At 41.0% G+C, this 26,094-nt stretch overlaps 1 protein-coding gene across 1 annotated transcript in view; it reads right to left on the bottom strand.

Annotated features, from left to right (window-relative positions):
* The window catches only part of DLG1 (discs large MAGUK scaffold protein 1), a 3,205,960-nt gene that overhangs the window by 1,376,326 nt on the left and 1,803,540 nt on the right, over positions 1-26,094 (bottom strand). Inside the window, exon 14 of the mRNA XM_044070715.1 lies at positions 11,507-11,520. Coding sequence (XP_043926650.1) covers positions 11,507-11,520 — 14 coding nt within the window. The remainder of the gene's footprint in view (positions 1-11,506; positions 11,521-26,094) is intronic.

The following is a 26,094-nucleotide window of genomic DNA, read 5'->3' as shown; positions in this document are numbered from 1 at the left end:
GTCAAGGCTTTGAGCCTGGTTCCAGGCACAAAATCTCTTCCACTTTTCTGAATAAGATTTCCTGGTGCTAGGCCTCCTGGCCTCCAAAATGACATCCATAACAGCTTTAAAGAAAGGTGTTGTCCGTTTGGCTAAAGTATCTGCCATGCAGCCAGGTTTAAGGTTTTGAGCTGACTGTGCAGGATCTGATTGTTTTGTTGAGTCAGTAGGTGAGGAATTTGAGGCAAAATCCAAGGTGGGCCTTGAGCTAAGTTCTTTAAGATTGTGTACCAATGCTGGCGTGGCCAGTCTGGAGCAATCAGAATCATCTGTGGTTTTTCTTGTCTGGCTTTTAGGAGTACCTTTGAAAGGAGAGGCAGAGGTGGGAAGGCATAAACTTTTAGGCTTTTCCAGCTGAACGAAAGAGCATCCACTTTCCATGCTTGTGTGTGATAAGTTCTTGTGCAGAATTTTTGTAGTTGGCAATTCAGTGGGGAGGCAAAAAGATCCATGTCCGGGCACCCCCATTTTTTGCACTATCATGCTGAATACTTGTGGATTTAATTTCCACTCGTGAGGATCCATGATGTTTCTGCTTAAGTCGTCTGCCAGAGTATTTTTCTTTCCTGGCAGGAATTGTGCTTGCAGATGAACTTGATAAGTTAGAGCTGTATTCCACAAGGTCATGGCTTGCCTGCATAGGGAGTAAGAATGAGTGCCCCCTTGCTTGTTTATGTACCACATTACTGTGGTGTTGTCTGTCTTTAATAGTAATTGTCCTGGATGCAGAAGGTCCTTGAAAGCTGTTAGGGCATTTTGTACAGCCAACATCTCTTTTTGATTGATGTGAAGGTGCATTTTGTCTGCGGTCCATTTGCCCTGAATACACTTGTTTGCTCCCCAGGCGTAATCCGAAGCATCTGTTGTTATAGTCTGCCTGGCTGTGGGAAGAGTGAAAGGCTGACCCTTGTTGAGGTGACATGCCTGCACCCACCATCAAAACTCCTGTTGCAGGCAGGGAATTATTGGTATTACTGTTTCCAAGCTGTGAGAGTGTTGAGTCCAAACACTTTTTAGGTACCATTGTAGTTTCCTCATATGCAGTCTGGCATATGGAATTAGTAGTATGCAGGATGCCATGAATCCCAAGGCCTGCAGAATTTTTCTTGCAGGGAGTTGGGACTTGGTTGCCATCAATTGAAAATACTGAGTCAGTTGTCCTTGTTTGTCTGGCGTGAGATAAGCCATCTGGGCCGTTGTATTTAAGCTGGCACCCAGGAATATTATATCTTGTGAGGGCACTAGTTTTGACTTCTTTTCGTTTACTGTGTACCCTAGGCAAATTAGCAACCTTGTTACAAATGCCAGATGCCTTAGAAGAATGTCCTTGCTCTCTGCTTGAATCAGGCAGTCGTCCAGGTATGGATATATTTGAATTCCTTTTTGTCTGCAAAATGCAATTACTGGTGCCAGGCACTTTGTGAAGACCCTGGGCGCAGTAGATAAGCCAAGGGGCAGTGCAGAGAATTGGTAGTGCATCGAACCAGCTATGAATCTGAGGTATCTTCTGCACTTTTGTCTAATAGGGACATGCAGGTATGCCTCTTTGAGGTCCAAAGTAACAAGCCAAGCTTCCTTGCCCAACATGGGAAGGAGCTGCTGTAGTGTCAACATTTTGAAGTAAGTATTTAGAGTAGACAGGTCTAGGATGGGTCTCCAGGTTTTGTCCTTTCTGGGGACCAGGAAGAGTCTTGAGTAAAATCCTTGTCCTTGTTCCTGCTGTGGCACTTTTTGAATAGCTCATGTCCATGAGGGCTGTAATTTGTTTTTGTGCCTCTGCCCATTGATTTTGTGGCAGGTCTGGCATTCCTTTTAGCATTGGTAAAGTGTGAAAGTGGAACCTGTAACACTGAGACACAATATTCAGAACCCATCTGTTTTGGGTGATTGCTTGCCAGTTTTGTGAAAAAAGTGCTAGTTTCCCCCCTAAGGGAGCTGCCAAGAGGGGAAAAGCTTGGCATTGGAAGGGGGAAGTCATTGGGACTGCTTCTTGTAAGGTTGTGACTTGTCCTCCCCTCCTTTTGGGGTTGAAGCACCCCACTGTCGTGGTCTGTAAGAGCCTTGGGGCTGAGATCTGCCTCTTGGGCGTCTGTATCTGCCTCTTTGTGGCCTGACACTGGAAAGGACCAAGTTTTTGTAGGCCAATTCCTGCCAAATCGAGGTGGTTGTACCTGTAAGAAATCCTTCACTGTTTGCATAGATTTTGCCTTATCCTACATTTTCTTTAATACCTCTTCTGCCTTGACACCAAATAAAATATCCTGCTGTAAAGGAGCATCCAGTAATTTTGCCTTAACATGATCTGGTAAACTCTGTTCTTTTAACCAAGCATGCCTTTGAATCACAGATCCCGTAACTGCTGCTCTACAAGAAGCCTCTAATGAATCAAAACCACATTGCAAAGTATGCTTTCCCACTTGTTCAGCTGCATGCAATAAATCCTGCATTTCCTTATAGTCAGGTTGTTCTGCACTTGTACTCATTTTCTGTTTTAACTGAGACAGTAAATATTGTTGATATTTACGCATGTGAAACTGACAATTTAAAGCCCTCACTGCTAAAGCTGCAGAGGTGTAAATTGTCTTCCCCATCTGTCTAATGCTCTAGAATCTCTGTCAGAGGGAACTGGATTTTTAGCCGTGGAAGCCTTTACCCCTTTGGGACCCTGGGAAATAGTTTCTGGGTCAGCAACTGGATTTTTATAAAGAAATTTGTGAGAGTCAGGGACTCTGTAGTACTTGACTGGAGCAGGGGGTAAAGAATCAGGATTTAAACTGGATTCAGAGAACACATCATCCACAATATCCAACACTGGCGGAATAGCAAGGGGCCTGTGCTGAGGCAATAAAAGAAAGTCTCTGAGCCTTTTCTTGGATTCTGAGTAATCCTGGCCCTCCCAATGGAAATGCTCCCTCATGGTATGTAAAGTTTCCCCAAAAGAATAATCCTCAGGAGGAGAGGCTGAAGGAATTGATTCTTCAGCATCTGAGTCCTCATGGGGGGGGGGTAAAGAGTATTATTGGTCTGAAGAGGAATCAGAATAAATAGAAACCTGGTCAGAGGAATCATAGTCTGTATCCTGCCTAGGCCTTTTGTCAGGTGGGGAATGGGAACCCCTGATCAGAGTAATTAAGTCTTTGGCCATTTTGAGCATCTGCTTTTTAGGCATGGAGGCCTGTCCAGGTGAATGCTGTACTTGCTTCTTTGTCTTTAATGTTGTTTTAGACTTGGTTGTAGTTGCAATGGTAAGTTGTGAAGGTCTGAAAACACACTCAGAAGCCGATGCCTGCTCAGCGGCTCTGGACCCATCTGAAGGGCTAGTCTCCGTAGGCCCAACACCTGGAGTATCCAGAGACCTAGGCACCTCCAAGTGGGAGTCGGCAGCGGCCTGCGGCTCTGAGGTAGTGGGTGTCAGGGGCTGCAAATGTGCCTCACTGAGAACCGGCGACTGGCCTAGAAGAGGCTTCGTCGTCAGTTTTGGGCTTCGGATGCCTGTCCTTATCCTTGTCTTTGCATTTTTTGTGAATTGCGGTCGTCGGTTGTTCCGACGGCATGGTATAATTAAACCTTCGGCCAAAGTAATGGCGAGCAAAATCAAACCAACGTTTAATAGTGCATTTGTTAAATCTAGCATAAAACCGACAACTAGTGACGTCGTGATCTGGGCCTAGGCATGGAATACAGTAAGAATGGAAATCCTTATGAGGTATTTGCTTCCCACAAGAAATACAATTATTAACTTTTACTGACATCGGTCTGAGGCAAGAAAAAGTTTCCCCAACGGGGTACTTAGCTTTATTGAAGACTTTGGTTCTGAAATTCTAATTTGATATCTCAGGAGTCTGCCGACCGGCACTTATGAACTGCTTTTGCTTCGGGCACCGCAAGGCAAGAAAGACTGGAGAAAATGGCGTCAACTGCTTCTTATATACCCCTGACGCACTGACGTCAGGGAGGAGGCGACAGCAACCAACGCTGGACCAAGACTTTGGAACTTTGGCCGACTGCGGGACCGCCTGACGGAGGGATAACACAAGTGTAATGACTGCAGCAGTGAAACATGATGAACATCCTGTGGACTTGTCTTTACCCCTCACACTTAGCAGCTTGCAAGATCCACCACAGCTGCCTTTGGGAGGTGTCTGCACAATTCCACACATGAGCAACCTCCCAGCTAAGCGGCACACTGTTTTGCAACATGGGCATGCTAAGATCCTTCATTTGGGGGGGGGGGATATATGTGTACTGTGCTCTAACACCCAAATTAACAGATATACAGTGGATATAAAAAGTTTACACACCCCTGTTAAAATGCCAGGTTTTTGTGATATAAAAAATGAGACCACAGTAAATCATTTCAAAACTTTTCCTCCCTTTAATGTAACCTATAACCTATACAATTCAATTGAAAAACAAACAAATCTGTTTGGGGAAAAAAATAAAAAATAAAAACATACAATACCCTGGTTGCATAAGTGTGCACACCCTTAAACTAATACTTTGTTGAAGCACCTTTTGATTTAATTACAGTATTCAGTCTTTTTGGGTACACACCTGCCATCAATTAAAGAGACTCTGATTAACACCAAATAAGTTCAGCTGTACTAGTAGGATTTTCCTGACATTTACTTAGTTGCCTGCTACAGCAAAAGCCATAGTTCGCAGAGAACTTACAAAGCATCAAAGGGATCTCATTATTGAAATGTATCAGTCAGGAGAAGAGTACAAAAACTTTCCACAGAACAGTGAAGACAGTCATCAAAAAGTGAAGAAAATATGGGACAACAGTGATGTTGCAAAGAACTGGATGTCCCTCCAAAATTGATGAAAAGACAAGATGAAAACTGGTCAGGGAGGCTGCCAAGATACCTACAGCAATACTGAAGGAGCTGCAGGAATTTCTAGCACGTACTGGTTGTGTACTACATGTGACAAGAATCTCCTGTATTCTTCACGTCTGGACTATAGGGTATGATTGGAAGACGGAAGCCTGTTCTTACATAGAAAAACATCCAGGTCCAGCTAAAACTTGCAAAACAATACAAGTCTCCCAAAAACATGTGGGAAAATGTGTTATGGTCTGATGAGACTAAGAATGAAATTTCTGGCCACAATTCCAAAAGGTACGTTTGGTACAAAAACAACACTTCGCATCACCAAAAGAAGACCACCCCCACTGTGAAGCATGGTGGTGGCAGTATCATGCTTTGGGGTTGCTTTTCTTCAGCTGGAACTGGGGCTTTTGTCAAGGTGGAGGGAATTATGAACAGTTCCCAAATACCAGTCATTTTTGGCCCAAAACCTTTAGGTGTCTGCTAGTAAGCTGAAGAGGAATTTCACCTTTCAACACGACAATGACCCCAAGAATACATCCAAATCAGCAAAAGAATGGCTTCATCAGAAGAAAATTAAAGTTTTGGAATGGCCCAGCCAGAGCCCAGACCTAAATCCAATAGAAAATCTGTGGGGTGACCTGAAGAGGGCTGTGCACAAGAGATGCCCTCGCAATCTGACAGATTTGAAGCGCTTTAACAAGGAAGAGTGGACAAATATTGCTAAGTCAAGATGTGCCATGCTGATAGACTCCTACCAAAGAAAGACTGAATGCTGTAATTAAATCAAAAGGTGCTTTAACAAAGTATTAGTTTAAGGGTGCGCACACACAACAAAGTATTAGTTTAAGGGTGTGCATACTTGTACTACAAGCGTATTGTACTTTTTAAATTTTTTTATATTTTTTCCCCTAAGAGATTTGCTTTCTTTTCAATTGAATTGTACAGGTTATAGGTCACATTACAGGTGAGAAAAGTTTTGAAATTATTTATTGTGGTCTCATTTTTTTATATCATAAAAACCTGGCATTTTAAGAGGGGTGTGTAAACTTTTTATATCCACTGTATATACTTTCCTACCAAATCTGTCCAGTAAATAGATTATTGGTCAGCATGGAAATTGTAATTAATCAAAAAAGCCCACATTAATCTACAGAGACAAACCTTCTCTCTCAGATTCTACTCAACAATGCAGAGCCAGAACTTGCTTGCTCCCTGCCCTACACTAGCATCAACAATGCTCACCAACTTAAACAAAATGGATAAATACAAACTTTGAGAATTGTTAAAACAAAATTACCAAGTTCACCACAAACTAACCACACAAATCTCACCACTACAAAGTTCTAAAAGAACTACAATGGCTAGAACTACTCCCAATCAGTCACTGCTCATAAGCTTATTTACACCCAAAAAAAATGCCCTGCACTCTATAGCACCATGCAATACTACTACTGTGCTAGACAACTAAGATCCAGCAACAAATCCCTTCTACTTACAACCACATCTAACAACAATGCCAGCAACTCTGTACCCGGTCTCAAAATTCTGGAACTCTATCCCCATACAAAACTACCTATTTTCAAATCCAATTTCAAACAAAACCTAAACAGCAACTGGTTATGTTCATGTTCTTCACCTGGATAGCCCGACCTCACTGACACATTGCCCCATACCTCCCTACCTCTTCCTATCCACCACTTCTCCTTAATTCTCCTAGATCCTCTGTCAATAATCACACCATTTGTTCTCTCATCTATATAGTCTACCAGGCATCCTCCTAAAATTATCAGAAGTTTCTTTCCCTGTTCTTATCCCTTTAATTATCAGGTGATTGATGTACTTATACCAAACCATGCATATTATCTACAGCTGTATGTACACCAAAAGAATTATGAAAACTTAACCATGATTATCTAAAGCACTACACCTGAAAACCATCCTTCATATGATCACATTTTTGTATACTTGCTGCTACATTTCCATATATATTTCACTAATATGCTGTATGTAAATTGTATTACTGCTTCTACGAAACTGAATGTAATTTCTGGAGCTTTTCTCCCTGGGCCTCAGCTGAAAATGGGTCACTGCCCAGTCGGACTTTCCCAGTAAACAAACTAAATGTTGTTAGCTGGTGTCAGCTTTGATTCCCCTGGCTGCACATCTGGTGCAGCCACCTCAGGTTCAGTCACTCGATTCTTGTACAAATGCTTAAAATTCTCTTCCACACTGAAGACAACGGTCTGGCTTCCCAAGTGCCAGTTGCTGAGAATCCGGTTCTAAGAAGGCACTCTCAAAGGCATTATCAAATGACTAAATTATTGGAGGAACAACAATTCAGATTTCTTGACCACCAACAGATCTTCGTTCTTCTCTTGGAAGTGTTTCACATTACATTAAATTACAGCATGGTTAAGACCTCTGTCTCTTAGTTTCAGGGTCTTTGGTTTAATTCTTATCTCTTGTCAATGACTGCACTAGTGCTTAATGTTCTCAGATTCAGTGTGGGCTCTCTCTGTATAAGCTGGGTTTCTCCTACCACTCAAGAAACATGTTTATCTAGGCCATTAGCATAAAAGAATGAAGACCGGCGAATGGTCCACAAGATAAAGCTTGATTACTGGCTCAGGTTAGGAGGATGGAAGTGGCTGTCCTGCGTTGGGAACAGATAATGTTCCTGGTCGGATTCTGCCATCACTCTGCTGGAGACAACAGGCATCAGGATGCAAAGAACTGATGCAAGGAGATGTGGATAAAACTGTCCAAATCAATAATGCTAGCCCTTAGGAATGTGGTGGAGCACACCTGCACAAATAAAAGGGCAAAGGTGGTCCTTGTGATGGCATTAACTATTCAAGTCAGCACCAGGAGTGGGGTTAGGCCATTCACAATAAAGAGGCACTTACAGCCAGGATGCTGGTGATGGCCAAGCAACCCAAAATTCTGTATCTATGTTGCACCTCCCCCAAATTGGTCTTATTCCAGTGGGTATGATGATTTCTAACCAGTGGAGAATGAGTGAGTGTCTGGTAGGGGAAAGCTTAAAGGTCAAAAGACAAATGGGGAAAGAATTCAATAAATAATTTAAAAAAATTGGCTACTTGTATCAAACAGAATTTTCTTCTAGTGTTCTGAACAGCCAAATATTTTTTTTGTACGTTGACATGGTACTGTTGAAACATCTATTTCATTTTTGATCTGTTATTAATGAAAGAGATTATCATATATACAGTGGATATAAAAAGTGTACACATACCTGTTAAAATGCCAGGTTTTTGTAATGTATAAAAAATTAGAAAACAATAAATCATTTCAAACTTTTTCCACCTTTAATGTGACCTACAACCTGTACAATTCAATTGAAAAACAAACAAATCTGTTCGGGGAAAAATGCATAAAAAAAAAAAACAAAACAAAAAAAATACAATACACTGGTTGCATATGTGTGCACACCCTTAAACTAATACTTTGTTGAAGCACCTTTTGATTTAATTACAGCATTCAATCTTCTTGGGTAGGAGTCCATCAGCATGGCACATCTTGACTTGGTGCTATTTGCCTACTTTTCCTTGCAAAAATGCTCCAAATCTGTCAGATTGTGAGGGCATTTATTCTGCACAGCCCTCTACAGGTCACCCTACAGATTTTCCACTGGACTTAGGTTTGGGCTCTGGCTGGGCCATTCTAAAACTTTAATTTTCTTCTGCTGAAGCCATTCTTTTGCTGATTTGGATGTATGCTTGGGGTCATTATCGTGTTGAAAGGTGAAATTCCTTATCTTCATCTTTCTAGCAGACGCCTAAAGGTTCTGGGCCAAAAGTGATTGTTATTTGGAACTGTTCATAATTCCCTCCACCTTGACTAAAGTCCCAGTTCCTGCTACAGAAAAGCAACCCCAAAGCATGATACTGCCACCACCATGCTTCACTATGAGGATGGTGTTCTTTTGGTGATGCAAAGTGTTGTTTTTGCGCCAAATGTACCTTTTGGAATTGTGGCCAAAATGTTCAGCCTTGGTCTCATCAGACCATAACACGTTTTCCTACAAGCTTTTGGGAGACTATGTATTGTTTTGCAAGTTTTAGACAGGCCTGGATGTTTTTCTGGGTAAGAAAAGGCTTCTGTCTTGCAAATCTACTCCATAGTCCAGACATATGGAGAATAGGGGAGATTGTTGTCACATGTAGTACACAATCAGTACTTGTCAGAAATTCCTGGAGCTCCTTCAGTGTTACTGTAGGTCTCTTGGCAGCCTCCCTGACCAGTTTTTGTCTAGTCTTTTCATCAGTTTTGGAGAGACATCCAGTTCTTTGCAACGTCACTTCTGTCCCATATTTTCTCCACTTTTTAATGACTGTCTTCACTGTGTTCCATGGTATATCCAATGCTGTGGAAAATGTTTTGTACCCTTCTCCTGACTGATGGCTTTCAACAATGAGATCCTTTTGAGGCTTTGAAAGCTCTCTGTGAACCATGGCTTTTGCTGTATCAGGTAACTGAGTAAATGTCAGGAAAATCCAACTAGGAAAGCTGAACTTTATTTGGGGTTAATCAGAGTCTCTAACTGATGGCAGGTGTGTAACCCAACAAGACAATGCTGTAATTAAAATAAAAGGTGCTTCAACAAAGTATTAGTTTAAGGGTGGGCACACTTCTGCAACCAGCGTATTGTACATATTTTATATTTTTCCCCTAACAGATTTATTTTTCAATTGAACTGTACAGGTTATGAGTCACATTAAAGGTGGGAACGTTTTGAAATGATTTACTGTGGTCTCTTTTTTATATCGCAAAAACCTGGCATTTTTAATAGGGGTGTGTAAACTTTTTATATCCACTGTATGTATGTATGTGTGTGTGTGTATACACACACACACACACACACACACACACACACACACACACACACACACACATATATACGTACATAAAATAGTAGGTACAAATAAAGTACATTTGACTGAAAAGTCTATTCATCGAAATCATTCTACACAGCATATATACCATAAAAAGCTTTTGGAGGTAACTATCCCCCCTCCCCCCGTACCTCCTAAATTGGGGCTCTACCCCCACACCACCCTTAATTATATATTCTCACTGCATGGTTGCACACCTGTGGAGAGAAGAAAACAGCACAAAGGTGAATCAGTGTTGTCGCATAAACACAAACTTCTGCAAAACTCTGACAACATGGGGGTGGACATTACCAATCCACGCAAAATATTCTAACTTGTGTCCAACAACACCCATGGTCAAAAATGACATCATAAATACCAACTATACACTTATACATTCTTCAATGAAATTACTTTTCAGTCACATGTACTTTAATTTTTTTTGCAACCATTTGTACTCCAGTCAATGGTCAAAAATGACACCATAAATACCAGCTATACACTTCTACATTCTTCAATGAAATTACTTTTCAGTCACACGTACTTTCATTTTTTTCAACCATTTGTACTCCAGTCAAACTTACCCTGAATGAAATGATACACCGCCATAATATATATATATATATATATATATATATATATATATATATATATATATATATATTTCCCATGTATACTCCGCTATTTACATCAAAGAAATTGTTAACTTTGAAAAACGCACTTTACATGAGCTAACCAAGTGACAAAAATATTGCATGTTTAACAGAATCTCCTCCTGATTTGTGGTCATTTTCTCCTCTATACCTTTAATTACTTATGAAGTTTAGATGCAATTTTGTGATATTAGTGGAAATTACAACACATGCAAAACAATATTAGAAATTAAAGATAAGAGTGGTGCAGGCTCAGGAAATCAATCTATGCCATCAGTGCCAGATTTCAATACGGATCCTTTTACAGTTGGAGGCTGTTTCAGGGGACAATGCCAGATTGGCAAAGGAACAGGTAATCCTACTTACAAGAGGAGTTAAGAACGTGTACTGTGCCTATAACAGAAAAATTTGTATGCAGCTAGCTTTAGTAGAGATTTTTAAAGCAAGGTTTGTAGACTGTTGTAATGCAAACCACAGAATATGTGGTATTTTGTGCATGATTATGAAAGTAAAACAGAACTGTGTCACTGCATATATCTACATGCTAGGGCCAAAAGTCAATAAACTGACTGAAAAGACAGTAGAATAGCAAGTAGAATAGGTAACACTGCTAACTAATGTTCCTAATCCATTGAGAATGACCAGACAGAATTAGTAAATGGAAATAAGGATTTACTATCTCTGGTCTTTTCAAAGGTCTGTGTGTGAGCATGAGCGTGGCAGGGGGACATCAACATAGAGCTGAAGGTAACTCTTCAGTGCAAAAGCATCTGAAAGATGGTGGCTGGACTCTGCAAGCTTCCTAAGAAGTACGGTCTATACAATGTAAGATGCCAGTAAGCAGATGTTACTTCTTGTTGTTGTCTTTCGGCTTTTTCCCGGTTAGGGGTCGCCACAGTGGAACTCCGGTCCGCTAATGATTGGCAGTAGATTTTCATGAACGCCGAGGTGCCAGCTTGACGTTCAACCTTCAGCGAAGACACGTTCATTTACGCATGTCTTTCAAACGCCCACCCAACTGCGGGGAGGACATGCAGACTCCACACAGAAGGCACTACCCCCGCACTCCAGCTGAGAATCGAACGGGAGAACCTCTTGCTGTGAGGCAACAACGCTACCGCTGCACCACCGCGGATGTCTACTTTGCAAAAAGTATTTTATAAGCAAGAATATGCCTTATTCTATCAGCTTTCTATGTAAACAAATAATTTAGCACAGGTCCCTGCATTTAAAGTCCTGCTAAGCAGTTGTTTTAAACATGTCCTTTAACTGCGAGCTAAGAGGCCGAACAGTACACCCAACATATAGAAATGATTTCTAAGGAAGCTGCTAAAGCAGGAGAGGGCTAATGGTTGCCAAGGAAACAGGACTTCACTCTATGAAAAGAGCTACTTTGTTTGCAACTACAGGAAGAATGTTGGCAAAAACCTGACTTTTTTAATAGTAAGAAGGTTCATCTCAGTTCCTGAAATACATTTCTTTTCTCCAATTCTCTTTGATATGGAATAGTTGTGTAAAATCTTACCATAACCATAGATGTCATTCCTCTTCCATGTTGCAGTATTCATACTGTGGGATCTTCCGCCTCAGGCAACCTGACCTCTGCTCCTATACAAAAGCTTAAGCCTGGCTGCTGTAGGTGTGTGGGACGTCACACACAGGGCCATAAACCAGGGACCATAAATGTGATGTCTGCACACAGAGACCTCAGCACTTGGAGCCCAGGATAAGGTGTACAAAAGAACAAGTTGAAGCTAAGGAGCAAATGTCCCTGAAGGGCTGTATAGATTAGCCTGTAGGGAGTGGATACAGAGGTCAAAAGATCAACCATCCAGTAGAGATAGAAAAAAGGGGGTATATGGAGGGTGGGAAGGAATACTGCAACATGCTATGGTAAGATTTTACACAACTACTATATGTCCTTCTGTTCCTATGTTGCAGTATTCATACTGTGGGAGAGTACCACAGCTTAGAAGGAGTGAAGGGAGGGGGCAGAGGTAGAGGATTCCAAGAATCCCTGCAGGATTGCACTGGCAAATCCTGTGCTGACCCTGGAGATCTGGTCTAGCTTGCAGTGTTTTGTGAAAGTGTGAAGTGTAGACCAGGTAGCTGTGTCCAGCCCTCTAATAAAGGCTTTGGAGGTAGCCATGCCTCTCGGGGAATGAGCCCTAACTCCTTGAGGCAATTGTTTGCCACGATGCAAGCAGCAGAAGAGAATGGATTTCCTGATCCAACTGGAAATTGTTTGGAGACTGCCTTACCCAGAGCCCTGGGGTGGGAGGAGATGAACAGTTGGTCAGACTTTCTGAAGGACTTAGTTTTGTCTATGTAGAATCTCAGTAGTCTGTGCACATCTAGGGAATGAAGGATCCTCTCTGCGGTATTAGTTAGAGAGGGGAAGAAGGTAGGTAAAGTGAATGGACTGGTTTCAAGATAGTTTGTTTACCACTTTGGGCATGAAGGAAGGGTTTGTGCGCAAACTCAGCCTGTCATTGTGGAAGGTGGTGTAAATAAGGACAGTCCATGAGGGCCTGTAGTTCAGACACTCTTCTAGCGGAGGCAATGGCCACCAAAATAATGTTTTTCCCATGTGCACATTTGTAGAGAAGCTGTGCTGGCTGGCTCAAAAGGAGGTAAAAGGAGTTTTTCCAACACAACATTGAGGTCCCAGGGAGGAGGGATGGGTTTTCTTGGTGGTCTGATATGCAAGACCCTCTCAGGAAAAGTTTAACATCCAGTCTGGAAAGCAGTGGTGGCTGTAAAGGCATGCAGGCTGAAATGGCAGAAAGGTGGACCTTTCACTGAAGAATATCCTAGTCATTCCTTAATGAGCTCACATATATAGCTAAGGACAAGTGAGGGATCTGCCTGAAAAGGATCCCTGTCCTTAAGGGAACACCATTTTGAGAATCTTTGCCATTTAGACAAATAGTTTTTCCTAGTAGTTGATTTCCTGGCCTCCTTCAGGACTGAGAGCACGTCCTCTGCATAATGTTGTCTGAAATGGGATCAGAAGTTGATCACCTAAAGAATTAGATACAGCAAATGTAGCTGGGGGTGAATGAGAGATCCCTTTTGTTGTGTGAGTAGGTCCACGTTGTGGGGTAACTTGTGGTGACTGCCCTTGGCTAGGGAGAGAAAAATGGGAAACCAGTGTTGCCTTGGCCAATAGGGAGTCACCAGCAAGACTTTTGGTTGGTCCTTTTTGATCTTCAGTAGGACCTTTTGTATTAGGGGGAAGGGAGGAAAGGCATACAGGAACATTTCCTTCCATGGAAAGCTGAAGGCATTCACCTTTCCAGGCTAGTGGAGTGCAATCCCTGGTGCAGAATTTTAGTTGTCTTTTCTGGGAAGAGGCAAACCGATCCACTTTAGGTGTGCCCCACTGGTGGACGATGTCTAAGAAGCTGTCTCTGTGCAACATCCATTCGTGTTGTTGAGAGGATGTTCTGCTATGCAAGTCCGCTTTTGTTTGTTTTCCTGACAGGGGTTGTAAGAGGCCTGCAGGAAAAGGTTGTGATTGGCTGCTAGATTCCAGATTTGTAGGGTTATCCAGCATAACTAGTATGCCTTTGTCCCTTCTTGTTTGTTGAGGTACCACATGACAGTTGTTTTGCCTGTCACAATTTGGAGCAGCCTTGGTTGCAAGATGAGAAGGAAAGCCTTTAGAACTAGCAAAACTGCAGTCATGTCTCTTATATTGAAGTGTTGTTTTTGCAGGGCAGGGGTCCAATACTGTTGTACCCTGAAGTCCTTTAACGTTGCCGCCCCCTAGGTATGATGAATCTGTGTGCATGGATTGAGTGGTGGGGGAAGATGAAGAGGAATACCCTGGTTCTGTCTGATTTGATGAATCCACCACTTCAGTTCTGTTTTTAAGCAGGGCAAAAGGGGAATAAGTTTGTCTAGTGGATGTTGGCTCTGAGACCACACATTCATTAGGTACCAGTGGAATTTTCTCATGTGCATCCTGGATAATGGGAGCATGGGAACAGTAGCTGCCATGAGACTTAGGACTTGCAGAAATGGTCTTGCAGAGAGATAAGATTCTGAAAGCAGGCTTAGAAAATGGGTGGAGAGAGACTGCACTTTGTCCAGTGGGAGAAAGGATCTCATCAGGTCTGCCCTGATCCTGCAGCCTAGGAATACGTTGTCCTGTTAAAGAAGCAGAGAGGATTTCTGAAGGTTTAGGGTGAATCCCAAGTTGTGGATGAGAGACATGGTGAACTTGAGACGGGTCTGTAAGGTGGTCTCTGATTCGGCCTGAATGAGAATGTCATCCAGGTAAGGGTAAATTTGGATTCCCTTGGTTCTGCAAAAGGCAATGGCTGGGGCCAAGCACTTTGTAAACTCTGGGGTCGTAGACAAGCCAAAGGGCAAGGATGTAAACTAAAAGTGTGAAGAGTGCCCAGTAAAGCGCAGAAATTTCCTGTGGGGTGGCCTAATGGGAATGTGCAAGCAAGCATCCTTTAGGTCCAGAGTGACAATGAAGACTTGGGAGGGGATGAGGGGTAGGAGGGTTTGAAGGGAAAGCATCTTGAAGGAGGGAACCTTCAGAAATGAGTTCAAATATGACAAATCTAGGATTGGTCTCAAAGGGCCATCCTTTTTTGAAACTAGGAAAATACGGGAATAGAAGCCTTGTCCTTCCTGTCCTGAGGGAAGTGGTTCTATAGCTCCCTGAGTCAGGAGTTTTTTCAGAATGAGGAGTAGATGTAGCTGATTTCTTGGAGGGAAAGGGATTCTTTTTGTTTTTGGTCTTTCCTTCCAGGACAGGAAATATTCTTTTTGGATGATGGAAAGAACCCAAAGATCTGCTGTGACAGATTTCCAGGAACGAAGGCAGTGGGGTAAGGCGGGTAGACAGAGGCAGCTGAGCAAGACAGTCATGCTGAAGAGGGGGCCCCCCCTCTGTCTGGAAAGGGCTGTTTGGCTGGTGGCTAAGAGTTGGGGGGGTCTGGAATAAGGCTGTCTCCTGGATGCCCCCCAGGGCTTGAGGAGGGAGGGGGTGACGTTGAAGGAGTCCTTCTGACAAAGGATGTCTTTACTGGGTAGTTTCTATAATATCTAGGGAAGGGGGACACCAGCAGATGCTTAATGTCTTGTAGTTCTTTGCTTTTCTCTTGTAAGTTTTTGAAAAGTCCTGCTGAGTTTTTCCCAAACAAAAGGTTGTGGTCCAGAGGAGCATCCATGACTTTGGATTTAAAAGCTTTTGGTAGAGGCTGTAAGTGGAGCCAGGAGTATCTGAGTAAGGCAGGTGCAGAGGCAGCTGACCTGGCTGAAGCCTCTGCTGTATCGTAACGGCACCTGAGGGAATGTCTGGCTATTTGTGTAGCTGGAGACAGTTTTGATACAATGTCAGCTTTGGTTGGACAGTCAGAGGTGGAGGCCAGCAAGGTGGAAGCCTGGGAGACAAGGTCCAGGGCATATTTAACCATGTGGGTTTAGTAATTAATTGCACTACAGGCCAGGGTAGAGGAGGTGTATACCTTTTTACTCATTCTGTCCATGGTTTTTCCTGTCTTTATCTGTTGGCAAAAGTGAAGCAGAGTGTAATTGCCTAGACTGTCCAGAGACACAGCAATAACTGCTGGATCACAGCCAGGGGAGGTTTCACCAGAAATTTCTTGTCATCAGGCACTTTGTAAAATCTATCTGGCCTTCTAGGGACAGGAGGTTGTGAGTCAAGGTTCTTGGAGACAGAGTTAAAGGCATCCAGGAAAGCTGGAAGCATAGGAGGAACAGCTGAAGGGGATGGTGACTCAAGTTGCAGAAGTTCAAAATATCTTTTCTGGACATCTAAGGCAGTATCCCACTTGAAGTACTCTTTCATTTTTGTAATAGTTTCCCCAAAGGTAATGTCCTCTGGTGAGGAATCTCTTTCAACGGAGTCTTCATCTGGGGAGTAATAATCCACAGGTGAAGCAATTTGAGAGAAATAGGAATTTGATTCCAAAGAAGAGGAGTAGGACTGCTCTGGTGGTTGTTCTTCTCCTTGATGAGTAGTGGTTAAAGGTAGGGAGGAAGCAGAGGCTGCCCCGGGGCTCAGCACAGGAATGTTGGTAGGTGCAGGGCCTAAGAGCCATAAAGGCCTGCATTAGTGAGTTGGTGAACTACTGCCAATCTGGAGCTCCTTGAGGCGTGGGGCTCAAGTGTTTAGTCTTTTGTTTTTTCTTTGCTGGCGTGGGCCTAGGAGTAGGCTCAGAGACAGAGGCTTGTGCTGGAGCAGGAGAAGTCTCGGTCGGCTGACCAATTGTTGGTTCCCCCTCAAAGACTATTATGTCCGGCGTCTGGCTTAACTCTGCAGATGTGCTTTCCGTGGCTGCAGAAATGGCCACTTCCAGAGGAACCAAAGCTGATGGAGTAATTGGGTATCCCTCGGCCGCTACAGCGGTAGTTGGTGGGACATCCGATTGTGAAGCGGCATCACAACAAGGTCTGGAAATCTTGGCCTTCTTTCTTGGTTGTTCTGCTTGAGCGGCGAACTTGGGATCCATCCTGAGAGTGAGGCGTTTTAGTCTTTGATTTTACAAATACAAGTTAAGCGCAGCCAGTTGGCTGTGTAGGGTCTTTGGCATGAAAGCCTGACAAATGGGGCAAGCCTCATGGTCGTGCTCCTATCCTAAGCAAAACACACACTGGTTGTTAGAGTCTTTGTGCAGTATCTGACGCCCGCATTTGCTCTTTTTCTCAGACATTGGTTAAAGGGGAATCTACAGCAGCAAAACTCAAGCGTACGTTAAGAGAAAAAATCCCGCAACGGGGTACTTATCTTTAAAAGACTTTGGTCATAGGAGTGAAGCAGTCGAAGTAACATCATCTGCAGCTGAAAAGTTCTGAGGTCTGTGCGTGCAAACATCACATTTATGGCCCCTGGTTTATGGGCCTGCTTGAGACATCCCACGCAACTACAGCAGCCAGGCTTAAGCTTTTGTATAGGAGCTGACTTCGGGTCGCCCGAGGCAGAAAATCCCACAGTATGAATACTGCAACATAGGAATAGAAGGACATGTTCTTTATTTTTTTACATACTAAATAGGTTAGGTAAAACCCTTCCTCTCTGCACTAGAAACGAGTCCCCACATCCTTGCCACTGCAAGTGGGTCAATGACGTGCTTCAGTGCTGCACTGACAAACTTATCTGGCTTTACAGTTTAATGGTTGGGAGTTTGTGAGAAGATTTTATTTTTACATTTAATTGGGTAAGTACACTGGCCTGAAAACCCTTCTTAGGAATAATCCGGGTCATTCATGTGAAACATTAACAGGTTAATACAAAACACAAAAGGTGTTTCACATAGTAACAGATTACATACATTAACACACAACACATAAGGCAAATTTGAAAATTAATTTGGTAGCATGGTTCTTCAACACCTGCATTAGTTAAGTATTCATTATGTTAACATGGGAAACTTTATAAGGTTTTAAAAAAGCAAAAGGTATGCAAAAGACAAAGTATGAAGTATTGCAATGGTTGTCAACAGAAAATTTTCTTGAAAAGATAGTAAAGAAAACAGCGAGCAACTGTCACTTGTAAAGTCACAGGAAAATATAATGCACCACTACTTACAATAGGACTAGTTAACAGGTAAAACTAGATAAAGTTAAGGAATTAGTCTTATCTTGTTTGACAGTATGCAAGTCCTATTACAGATCTACACAATGGGATAAAGTTTAAGGGGGTCAGTTGATATTACAAAGTAAAGAACAACAAACTTTTGTTTTTGAGCTGGTATCAGCAGAATCATAAGCACACTTCACACAGTGGGTAGTCACTTGAGATACAGAAGAAAACAAGTTACACAAAGTACATTTCTCCACACAAGAGGAAACAAATGCCAAAGTATTAATATCTCACAAGAGGCAAGCAAACTTCAACATATGAGCTTGACAGTTGAGAATTCTAAAAAAATACAAGTGCTGCAGAGGAATACACTTTGAGTAAATATATCAAAAGCCTTCCTCACCCTTGTCAGAAGGGGAGGGATTGGTATTAGCTAAATATTTAGCAGCAGCGGGATTCTCTAAAGTAATAGTTGCAGAGTCTGATTTTGGATGAACGTATAAAAACTAAGTTATCTGCATTTTGTGTGTGGTGTGTGTGTGTGTGTGTGTGTGTGTGTGTGTGTGTGTGTGTGTGGGAGGGGGACAACAGGCTGACTGTCAGGGAAGTTGTAGGCTGTGAAAAAACATCCTACACAGCAGTCAAAACCAGAGTTATAGGAGTAGGCTCTGAAAATTCCAGTTGTAACAAATCACACTATTACTTCTGGAGGGACTGAGAAATACCACTGTTTTCCCATTAAATTAACACATTCATAGTTTCAGAAAAAAAAAAGAGAATCCTTCAAAAGTACTGATTAAAGCCACACATTCCTCAGAAATCAGAATCTGAATCTGAAATCTGTGGAGACAACACAGTCTGTGCCTTCAACAATCAGTGAGGTTCAAACTGAAGAATCTCTCTTTCTCTTGCCACAAAAGAATGGTCAACAGCCGGCACAAACCCAGAGTTCAGCACAATAAACTGCTCCTATCCAGAGTAAATGAGACAGTAAAAGATATACATGTAAGTTTTTTGTTTCTTTTTGACAGGAATTTCTATAGAAAAAGAACCAGCTTTGTCAGCAAAAACCTCACTAGGAAAGGGCACAGACTTCTAGCTAAGCAAAGGGGCATTCTTTGCCCCTTCTCCACAGACCAATAACAGTGGCTCTCTCTTGTCCACCAATGACACGCCAAAAGCCTCAGAGGACGTGTATCATATACATATATATATATATATATATATATATTTACACACATATAGGTTCATAGGTAGGTACTAGGCTATTGGCCCTAGGGCCTATATAAGCCTAGCCAAATGGTACCCTGGCTTTCGCCACCCAAGACAATTATTTTCCTGTGCCCCTGTCGAGCAGAGCCACAGAAGTGATCCCCGGGGTGAATTTCCTATCTCCCATCCAACCATCAAGATTTTTCTTGAAGAGTGCTAATGAGGAGCTTTGTTTGATATAGATAGGTAGTTTGTTCCAGAGTATGGGAAGTCTCTGGGACAGGAATCTATCCCTCCAACATGTTCTGTTTACTGTGGTGACAAGGTTTATGTCCCTAGAGCGTGTAGCTCAGAGGGATTGGGATTTCTTTAAGTGGAGCATGTCCAACAGCTCTGGGTTTGACACAGCTTTGTATGTTGGGCAGAGATTGCCTCTGAGTAGGCGATATGCAACGGAGTAAAGCTGGAGTTTTTTGAGACGGCCTGCGTAGGGCATCTGTTTGAGGCTGGTAATCCTCTTTGCGAGGTATTTCTGTGGCCTTACCAGTTGTTGTAGATGTCTTGTGAGTTACATACCAAAAAGGGTGTTGTACTCTATATATATAAAACAGACAGGTGCATTGTAGAAGAGCATGTCATAGGGCTAGTCAGCAAAAAAGATGAGAAATACCATGAGACAAAACTGAGATGGTCAGCAAGTAAGATAATGTGATTTTTTCATTCAAATTGAATACTTGATACATTTATAATTGTATTACCACTTTGCTGTACAAGGACTTTATGGTGTACTTTGTGGTATCTAATGAAAGTTTATATAATGCTAGGAAACATCTCACTGTTACTTTGTGTTTAACTACCACCACTTTGCAGATTTTATTTTTAGCAACAAATATTTACACTTATCCGGAGTAAATATATCATGCAGCATCCTCAAAGTACCATGGTGGAACAGCAGTTCACAGTATAGCTCAGTACACAGGTCAGGAATGTCTGCTGACCCTCATCTGACCCCATGATCTGAAAGCAAAAAACAATGTGAATTATTTTTTTGCTAATTCATGAATATGTGCCATACTAATTCCATTATTAACATGACCCTAACAGAACTGGCTGCCTGGATGTCAAGAAAAAAGAAATACAGAGGACCTGGAAGAAAATCAGCTACAAAAAAATGAAGAAACAACACTGGCTGGGGAAAGTTCTGCAGCTGTTCAGCAAAAAGCAGTGCAATCTCCAGACATGAATTTCTGTAACCTATGGGAAGACAAAAGACAACTGCACACAGACTTGGGGATAATAAAGACACACGGATGGAGAATATCAACACAAACAAAAGGCTGGAAAAATGGAAGAAGCTTTAAACAAATATTCAGATGAGGTGATAAAGCTGCAAAAATCAGAGATTGAAATGAAAAGGCTGGCTGAATATGAGACTGTTAGGAAGAGATGTTTCAAACAACAATAGAATTAGATGACAGAGCATGTATGTAAAACAAGAGATTTTCAGCTATACCAGAGAAGCTTGAAAGAACAGACTGCACTAATTTTAAGAAAGAACAAATGGCAATTGGACTGGTACTCCACAGCAGCTGTTAGCTGAAAGGGCACACTGTGTGTATGGGCCAAACCTGGCTATGAGAAAGTAACCAAGACCTTTAATAGTAAAGATGTAATCCTACCAACAGGAGGAGTCGATTTTGACAAAACTGTGTCAGAAGGACAAAGTACTAAAAGTGGGAAACAGCAAACTGTTTCTAGAGAATGATCACTCACTGTGCACCAGGCAGAAGAGAAGGAAATTTATTCCACTATTCAGTGAATGTCGAGATGCATGTGAGATTCAAACTGTTGCACACAGCTGTCTTCAAAGTATTCTTCCCTGGAGGGACAAAATTATTTTTTTCATGCAGAACATGTTAAAGAGGAAATACAAAAGTTTGTCCAACAAAAAGTAAACTGTGAAAAAGAAAGGGATTCTACTTCTTGTTCCTCTGGTAATAAAGACCACATAGACTGCACCTGTGAAACTGTTTGGAATATTTCATTGGAAAATATTGGAGTAAAGGAAGGAAGTATGAGAGCTGACTAGATGAATCAAAAGCACATTGGAAATGAAGCAGAGACAGGATTTGGGAGATGGAGATGAACAGTAATAAAACCAGTAACTTAATGTGCGATTACAATGCACTAATTCTGTGTTTGAAATATAACAAAACAAGAAAGTCTGCAAATATTGACTTTCTCAGAATCTGTTGGACTTGTGGGGGGACTCTAAAGCATATGCCCTACTTCATGTCATTTGCGACAACCCCACTTAAACCCGAGGCAGTAACTAAGGAGCCTCAAAAATCCTCACCACTGTCTCTGGTAAGGGAATGTCACTAAAAGCAGTGACAGAAATATACAACTTCCCCTAACAGTACACTAGTAAGAGGCTTCAAATCTGGGAGTGGACTATATTTTTCACTTCAGGTCCCCAAATGAATCTTCACACTAACCACTGCAGAGCACTTTGTCCCAGTTCTAGGTATTTGACACAATCACTCTTAAATATTAGATATTCACGCATGCAAACACTCTAGGGAAAGACTGGCACAAATTTACCTATGTTCTCTTTCCCAAATTACAGGGTAATGGCTGCCGCCAGTCAAATACCACAATACCCTTCAAAAGGGGTATTCAATTATACTGGGGAAAATAAACAGTGACATAAATGGTAGCATGTAATCCAAGCAGTAAGGCTTTTTGTGGTGTTACCACAATAAGCATAAACATGTAAATAACACTGTAGGATAGATTTCCCACTGATTGTAGAAAAACTAAAAAAGTTCCCTATCTAAAGATTGAAAAACTAAAAAAGTTCCCTATCTAAAGATTAACTGTCTTATCTAATCTAAGTCAGCAAGACAAGATGATACTCTTACTTCTGCCAGGCAAGATATGAATTTATGCCCACTCTTCAGGCTGTTGTCTAGTCCTCAGCGACTAGATTCAGTAGTTGTTTTCCAGATTAGTAGTTATCATTCAGTATGTTTTCCACAACTGTTCAGCAATAATAACAGGAGTTGGTAGCTATTATTGCTGAACAGCTCTGGAAAACAAACTGAGTGATAACCACTGATCTGGAAAACAACTACTACTGAACTTTGACTGACTCATAACCTGCTATTACAGCATAATTTTTTTAAAAGTTGCAGAAATCTGTTATGAGAATTCTACTCTCTCATATCAGACTTTACAAATTAAACAAAATAGCTGCTGTGGAGATTCTACTCTACTCTATTCTACAGACACATGATGACATCACATCTAGATCAGCTGACTGTCATTACCTACATTCAGAATCATTTTTAAAAAAAATGTATATCTGGTCAGCCAGAAAAACATTGTACATAAATCAATAATCAAAAAACAAACTTGTTTATTAAATTATAGCTAGTCATGCTGGCATGTACAACACAGGATAATCTACAATTATTTACAAGCATTTACAAAACCTCAACCAGTCATCTTAGCACAGATAACAGTGTGTGATATCCTCACATCACTAATGTTCAAAGAATGATTTGGGGAGGGGAAGAGGAGGGAGAACATTTAAGTAAAGATTTTTTCCTTACTAGCACTATTTTGTGGTGTATGGTTTTCTTTGCATGCTATAAAGTAAAGTTTAGTTATTTTCAAGTGCAATGGAGACTGTAAACAGGTGCTGCTTTTTTCTTCTTATCTTTCTCCTCTCTCTCTCTTCTTGTTCAGTTTTAAGAAATGTAGGCAATGCAATGATAAAAAAGCTCCTAGTTAAAAGAGCATAAAAGAAAAAATGATGTGCTTTTCTCATTCTTGCATGGGGGGATGACTGGATTAAGGACCTTAGATTGATTTAGTAACAAGTTTGAAGAGTAAGCAATTTAATAAAAAAGAATACTGAATATTATGAATGTTTTGTATATCAAATACATATGTGCTCACTGCTCAGTAGCAGTTCTGCAGCTGATCTGCATGTTTCCATGGAAACAATCTGATAAACAGAAACTGGCCGCCTGGTTCTTGTGTCTCCATGGAAACAATTGAATAGAAATAAACTTGTTACAACTGGTGAAAAGTGATTGGCTGAAGAAAACAAAAACTGAGACGAAAAATTGGCTAAGAGTTAAAGTTCTTTGGAAGCATTCAGAGTTTTTTTCAAGCAGGGAGAGCTTTAAAGAAAAGAAAAAAAAACAATCAGCACTTCATAGAAGCACAGGCTACACCATAAGTCTTAGCATGTTTAACCTTTCTTTTAGGTTAACTCAAGTCTGTGTGTGTGTGGCTGCTAGTTTGGGACTTTTGTTCCTATTAAGAGGGTAAAACTTCAGTACTTGAAGATGTACATAGTTTTGTGTGTTAGTATTAAGTTAACAGGTTTTAGGGGGTATTGGGTGTGTTTTTTTTTGAGGGCTTTCAATAAAACAAAGAAGTTTTGTAAAATGTGACATAGGCTCAAATGGGTATAAATAGAACAGTTCAACCTGTCAAACAGTGTACGCATGTAACACAAAAGGTGGAACTAGACATTTAACAAAAAATGTTATACATAAAAAGTGGGACTAGCTTTTGAATGCAATGATACTTTCTGTAATGTCTTAAAATTTCAATGGCCTCACAGATGAATATAAAACAGAAAGAGTAGTGAACTATACTAAAACTGTATGTGGAAAATAGCTATGTAAAAACAGACATGCTTGGAAAGAACTGAACATGTGAATTTGATAAATAAAGGTTTTCAGGATGGCCATTCAGAGGAATACCTGGGACAGTGGAAAGTGGAGTACTTATATTAACTGCAAGAGGAGCTCCAATAGTGACAAAAAATGATACAAAAGGTAATAATGGCAGATTTATATTGCTAATGGACTACTGGCAAGGGAGGAGGATTACTATATTCCACCTAAAACTGCTATAATGGAGATTAAGAAAATTTTGGGAAAATAATCAGTTTTCAGCAAGGAATATTCCTTATAAGTGGGGACTGGAATGTGACTTTCAACAGTGAAGCTGTGTCTGAGGGGCCCAGAAGAGAAAGTATAACAAAGGACTGTAGATTTTTGGAGAAATTTATGAAAATATTTGACAGTGAAGATGTGAATTCAGTAATAGGAGTTCACAGTGAATGTACACATTATTTCCTAAGATATAAAAACTGGGCTAGGCTAGAGAGAATTTACATTTCACAGGAACACGTGCATTTAATTGAAGGTCTTGATACACACCCAATAACTATTTCAGATCATGCGCTAATAATGACTAAAATAAAAACACAGGGCAATGAAATAAAAATGAGGCACTGGTGCTTTCCCACCTGTTGAAAAGAGAGGAATTTAAAGAATGGGTAGTGGAGCTATTAAAGAGGACAGAAATTTCTTTTGAAAATATAGCTAGGGAGTGGGATAAAATTAAGGTGGAGTTTAAAAATAGGGTGGAAATAAAAGAAAGGGAGCTATGGTTCAGAAGTAATGACAATTCAAACTAGGGGATTCTCAAAGAACAAGAGGAGGATCAACTGCAGAATTCCAACTAGAAAATAGGGGATTACCTCGATAATATGCACAAGTTTAGAAAAACTGCTGTTCAACAACTACTTTTTGTTAACAGTAGAGCACAACAACTTTTAGCACAACGACTCAAGCAACATAAAATAGAAAAGGCTGTCACCAAGCTTAGGGAGCCTATAACAAGAAAGGTACTAAGAGATTCTTTAGAGCTATTAGAAATATTTCCGACATTCTAAGAAAGTCTGTATAAAGCAGAGAAATATGGAAATCAAGAAAAGATACAAATGGAAATGTTTAAGGAAAAATTAAATATGACAAGATTAGAGGTAGATGAGGCTCAATTATGAACGGTTAGGATAGGAGGACATGAGAAAAACTGTGATGTATAACTAATCTACAAGGAAGTCCCCAGGAACAAATGGCACTCCTGTGGAAGTCCGGACACTAGGAAGGAAAAAAAACTGATAAAGATCTGGAAGGTTTTGTTTAACAGTTCTTTAACAGGAGGAGAAGTACAAACATACTGGAAGAAACCAGTGGTAGCTGTAATACCTAAAGAGGGTAAAGATCCATCAGACCCAGCTTCAAACAGGCCAATTTCAATACTAAACTATGACTATAAAGAGTTCATGTCTATAATGGCTAAAAGAATGAGAAAAGTAATGCCAAAATTGACAGATATGGATCAATGTGATTTTGTGAAGGGGAGGCAAATATCTGACAACATTAACCAAACACTGATGATCCAGAAGGAAGGCGAATGTAAGAAAATACCATTGCTGTTGGTGGGTCTTCATGCAGAGAAAGTATTTGACAGAGTAAGCAGGGACTTTTTGAGCAGGGCAATGGAAGCTGTGCCAAAATGAGATACTGCCAGCACAGCTAACTGGAATTCTGTAAATGTCATTTGTGAATATCAAACTGATTTATAGAAGATGTTTGTGTTACAAATTTATTAGAACTGTATGCCATGTTTACATCAAACTGCTTTGTGCAAAAGTTTGTGTTGAAAAGGTATTTGCAAAGTGCTTGTGTTTGAAATGTACCCTTAGTGTGCCCTACTGCAGAGAACAGAAATGTACATACATTATTATATCTGTTTAAATGTATATGGTTTAAAAGAGGAAACTGGAGGGTTAACCTCAGTCCAGCAAACTTTAGAAAAATATCCGAAATTAAATAATTTTATAGGCTAGGCCATAAAAATGCTATTTCACAGGTTTCAAGGCAACCAGAGACACAAAGTCTGTACTAGGACATTTTCTTTATGGTCTTTGAGGTGAACTAATTACTACTCTGGAAGTGTGGAGGAATGCAATTTTATGACTTCCAGCACCTGCCAAAGATCTGAGCAAAAACACGTGT

The sequence above is a fragment of the Protopterus annectens genome, chromosome 4.part1 (genome assembly GCF_019279795.1).
Source record: "Protopterus annectens isolate FY-2018-M chromosome 4.part1, PAN1.0, whole genome shotgun sequence".
Classification (NCBI taxonomy): Eukaryota; Metazoa; Chordata; order Ceratodontiformes; family Protopteridae; genus Protopterus; species Protopterus annectens.
The sequence above is the reverse complement of the archived record's forward strand: the minus strand, read 5'-3'. Positions and strand labels throughout refer to the sequence as shown.